General features: G+C 42.6%; 1 protein-coding gene across 1 annotated transcript; it reads left to right on the top strand.

Moving 5' to 3' along the window:
• The first annotated feature begins 3,993 nt into the window (after nt 1–3,993).
• Nucleotides 3,994–4,732, top strand: LOC116093484 (tropomyosin alpha-3 chain-like). The gene is made up of 2 exons (XM_031374956.1): nt 3,994–4,061; nt 4,196–4,732. The coding sequence occupies exons 1-2, from the start codon at nt 3,994–3,996 to the stop codon at nt 4,674–4,676; spliced, it is 549 nt and encodes a 182-aa protein (XP_031230816.1). The 3' UTR covers nt 4,677–4,732.
• Nucleotides 4,733–4,804: the final 72 nt, after the last annotated feature.

Genomic DNA, 4,804 nt, shown 5'->3' with positions numbered 1-4,804 from the left:
AGCACTCTCTGACTTGCTACATTTGGCCTTCCCTTTTAACTAAAACAAAAGGGAGATATGTGGGGAGCGGTGAAGCTGGAGAGGCATTCGCCATGGCAAGATGGCGCCTACTTTCGCTGTTGACTCCTAGTAAACAACTGTTTGCGCATGTGCATAGAGTGAAAAAGACGCCATGTCACGGCCCATCCCAGGGCGTTATGTAGGGTAATGAGCGAACAGCCAATCATGGGCAGACGCGCCGCGCTGTGGGCATACACGCCGCACTGTGGTGTATATAAGCAGTGCGGATTATTGGCTCGACCCTTTTTTCCCTATGGATGGAGACAATAAACGTTGCTGCAGAAGGAACCTAGTGTCCGCGTGTCTTCTTGCTGGCGAGACGACTGCGCGGGCTACAATCTATGTCTCAGAAAACATCACAGGCAGGTGCCAGGAAGATTGTCATCGGCATTATACCAAGAAGATAGGAACAATTGCAATATCATTTGTAGAGGAATTTTAATCCAGCCACAAGGCTGCTCTGGCAATCGATCATTAGATCCAAAGATATGATGTGGCTGGAATATAGGCACACCCTTAGTATACACCTTTAATCCCTAACAATGAAGGTAAGGTTAGTTTGTCAGAGGAAGTAATCCTGTTTGAAAGTCATATCTAATTGAGGGGCAGACAAAGTGACAAATGACGGAAAGATTTGATAGAATGAATCAGAGACAAGATATGCCCATCTCTCACAGGACCAACACAGAAAACAGAGTCTCCTTACGAGCAGAGAGAGATAAGTTTGTGGTAGTTATGTGTATGGCAGCTTTTCCAGAGACAGCTTGCAAAGAGAACAAGCTAGATACAGGTGAAGACAGAATGAGTCAAAGAATAAGAAGGATCCAGATTAGAACATATTGCCAGAGTTAATGAGGCCAAGCAGAACAATTCAGTCACAAGCCAAGAAAAGTCAGATTGGATCAGTCATCTTGGAAAATTGAATTGTATGGAGGCTAGAAGCTACCAGGCTTAGGCCCAATGATAGTTAGAACAGAGAAGGAAATGTGCTAGGCTCACACCAGGATGAGTATTCGCATGGTTTATGTATGACTTTCAACTCATCACTTCATCTGAGGAAATAAAAGTGACATTTACAATCATCAGATATGTTAACAGGGAAGGGAAAATTATTGTGTGGGTTCCATTCCTAAATAAAGAGTTATTGACAACTAATGACTATGGGAAAGAGAATTAACCTCTCCCAGAGATGAAAACCCTTGTTGGTAATCCAATACAAAGGTGTCAGCCCTGAAACTATATGTAGGGATAATCTCCTGTGCACTGTGTGTAATAACATCACCTGTCAATAAAAATCTGATGGCCAACAGCTAGACATATGGAAATGAAAGGAACCCTGGGAAAGAGTCAGGCATGTAAAGATGGGCCACTAAGACCTAGAGGAAGTTGGGCATATGAAACTAAGGAGAGGTAACCAACCATGTGGTAGAACTTACATTAGTAGAAACAGGTTAATACAAGTTAAGAGCTAATTGGGGAGCAAGCCTGGCTTAAGGCCATAAGCATTGTGATGAAATAATCCTCTGTGTCATTATTCAGGAACCAGGGTGGACATAGAAAACACCCGAATGCTTACAACTATATATACATGAACAATAGAAGTGGACTCAACAGGTTATGTTTATAGGGGATTGATTGCGAACACACACATATATATCAATATGTAACAATAATAAAGAGTTAGAGATCACTGGGCGGTGGTGGCGCACACCTTTAATCCCAGCACTTGGGAGGCAGAGGCAGGTGGATTTCTGAGTTCAAGGCCAGCCTGGTCTACAGAGTGAGTTCCAGGACAGCCAGGGATACACAGAGAAACCCTGTCTCAAAAAACCAAAAAAAGAGTTAGAGATCATTAACTTGATAGTGGGGATGCATAGGAAGGGTCAGAGGTAGAAGGGTTGGGAGGAACTGGAGGAAGAAAAGTGAAGAAATAAAAGTAGGAAAGTGATATATTCACTCTTAATTCAAAATGCATCACCAACCCTGATTTCATGCTATACTACAAAGATATATAATACTAAAAAACATAGGATATTGGCATAAAAATAGAAAAATTGATCAATAGAATTAAATTGAAAACTCAGACATAAATCTACACACCTACAGACATGTGATTTTTGACAAAGAAGCCAAAATTATACAGTGGAAAAAAGAAAGCACCTCCAACAAATGATGGTCTAACTCTATTTCTTCATATAGAAGAATGCATATTTACCCATATTTACCACCCTGCACAAAACCCAAGTCCAAGTGGGTGAAAGACATCAACATAAAACCAGATACACTAAACCTGATAGAAGAAAAAGTCAGGAACAGTCTTGAATGCATTGGAACAGCTTTCTGAATAGAACACAGATAGCACAGGCACTAAGAACAACAGTCAATAAATGGGTTTCATGAAAGGTAAAGGACACTGTTAAAAATGGCAGCCTACAGAATGGGAAAGATCTTCACCAACCCTACATCTGACAGAGGTCTAACTTTTAATATATATATACAAGAAACTAGACATTTTGACCCCTCTGGTTTCTACAATCTTTCCTCCCCATCTTCTGCAGGTCTCCCCAAGCTCTGCCTAATGTTTGGCTGTGGGTCTCTGCCTCAGTTTCTATAAGTTGCTGGGTAATAAAGCCTGTCTGATGATGGTTGTGCTAGGCTCTGGTCTACAAGTATATACTCTGTATATATATATATATATATACATATATATATATATATATACATATATACATATATACATATATATATACATATATACATATATACATATATATATATATATGTATGTATGTATATATACAAGAAACTAGACACCAACAAACTAAACAATCCAATTTTAAAAAATAGGGCATAGACCTAAACAGAATTCTTAACATGGAAATTTCAAATGGCAGAGAACTTAAAGAAATGTTCAACATCCTTATCCATCAGGGAAATGAAAATCAAAACAACTCTGAAATTCCCATCTTACACCTGTCAGAATGGCTAGGAGAAAAACCAGAAATGACAGCTCATGATCATGAGGACGTAAAGCAAGGGGAACACTCTTCTGTTGTCAGTGGGAGCTCAAGCTCATACAGTCACTTTGGAAAACTGTATGGCAGTTTCTCAGAAAATAGGGAGTCCATCTACCTGAAGACCCATCCATATAACTCCTGGGCATCATACCACAAGGACACTTATTCAACTGTGTTCACAGCAGTTTTATTTATAATATTCAGAAACTGCAAACAACCTGAATGTCACTCAACTGAAGAACAGATAAAGAAAATGTGGTATATTTACACAATGGAGTATTACTAAGGTTATAAAAAACACTATGAAATTCTTAGGCAAATGAATGGAACTAGAAGAACTCATGGTGAGTAAAGTAGCCCAGACCCAGAAAGACAAATATGGTATGCACTCACTTATAAGTGGATATTAACTGTAAAGTGAAAGATAACCATGCTACAATCCACAGACCCAGAGAAACTAAGTAACAAAAAGAACTCAAGGGTTGGGGGATTTATAAATCTCCCTGGGAAGGGGAAACTGAGTGGATACCTCTAGTAGATGCAGGGTATGTGTGGGGGGGAGTTGTGGGACAGGAAAAGTAGGCATCAACTGAGGAGAGGATGAAAGAAGAGAATAGAGAGACAACTGGAATTGTAGGGCATCTCAGGGATGAACTAGAAATGTAGTGCAATGGAAAATCCCAGAAAAACTATGAGGATGATGACCCTGACAATGACACCTAGTATTGGAGGACAAGAAGCCTGAACTGGCCATCTCCCATAACAAGGTAAGACTTCCAGTGGAGGAAAGAGGCTACAACGGCGAGCGGAGGAGGTAGGAACCTGATTTCCAGAAGCAGCTGGGTAGGCACCGTGGCTGGGAACACCACCATCGAGGCGGTAAAGCGCAAGATCCAGGTTCTGCAGCAGCAGGCTGATGATGCGGAGGAGAGGGCCGAGCGCCTCCAGCGGGAAGTGGAGGGAGAGAGGCGGGCCCGGGAGCAGGCTGAAGCTGAGGTGGCCTCCTTGAACCGCCGGATCCAGCTGGTTGAAGAGGAGCTGGACTGTGCCCAGGAGCGCCTTGCCACTGCTTTGCAGAAGCTAGAGGAAGCAGGAAAGGCTGCTGATGAGAGTGAGAGAGGTATGAAGGTGAGTGAAAATCGGGCTCTAAAAGATGAAGAAAAGATGGAGCTCCAGGAAATCCAGCTAAAGGAAGCAAAGCACATTGCAGAAGAGGCCGATAAGAAGTATGAAGAGGTGGCTCATAAGTTGGTGATTATTGAAGGAGTCTTGGAACGCACGGAGGAACGTGCTGAGCTGGCCGAGTCCCGTTGCCAAGAGATGGACGAGCAGATCAGACTGATGGACCAGAACCTGAAGTGTCTGAGTGCTGCTGAAGAAAAGTACTCTCAAAAAGAAGACAAGTATGAAGAAGAAATAAAGATTCTTACTGATAAACTCAAGGAGGCAGAGACCCGTGCTGAGTTTGCTGAAAGATCAGTAGCCAAGCTGGAGAAGACCATTGATGAATTGGAAGATAAGCTGAAGTGCACCAAAGAGGAGCATCTATGTACACAAAGGATGCTGGACCAGACCCTGCTGGACCTGAACGAGATGTAGACCTTCCCCCATCCTTGCCCTGTGGCCGCTCCTCCCTCTGACCCTGATTCTGCCTGAGGCCGGCCTCCCTGAAGTTGACTTTGAAACTGAGGGCTGATCTTTTTAACGGAAGGCTGCTTTCCTTCCGG

The sequence above is a fragment of the Mastomys coucha genome, chromosome X (genome assembly GCF_008632895.1).
Source record: "Mastomys coucha isolate ucsf_1 chromosome X, UCSF_Mcou_1, whole genome shotgun sequence".
NCBI lineage: Eukaryota > Metazoa > Chordata > Mammalia > Rodentia > Muridae > Mastomys > Mastomys coucha.
This window is presented reverse-complemented; position numbering and strand designations above follow the sequence as displayed.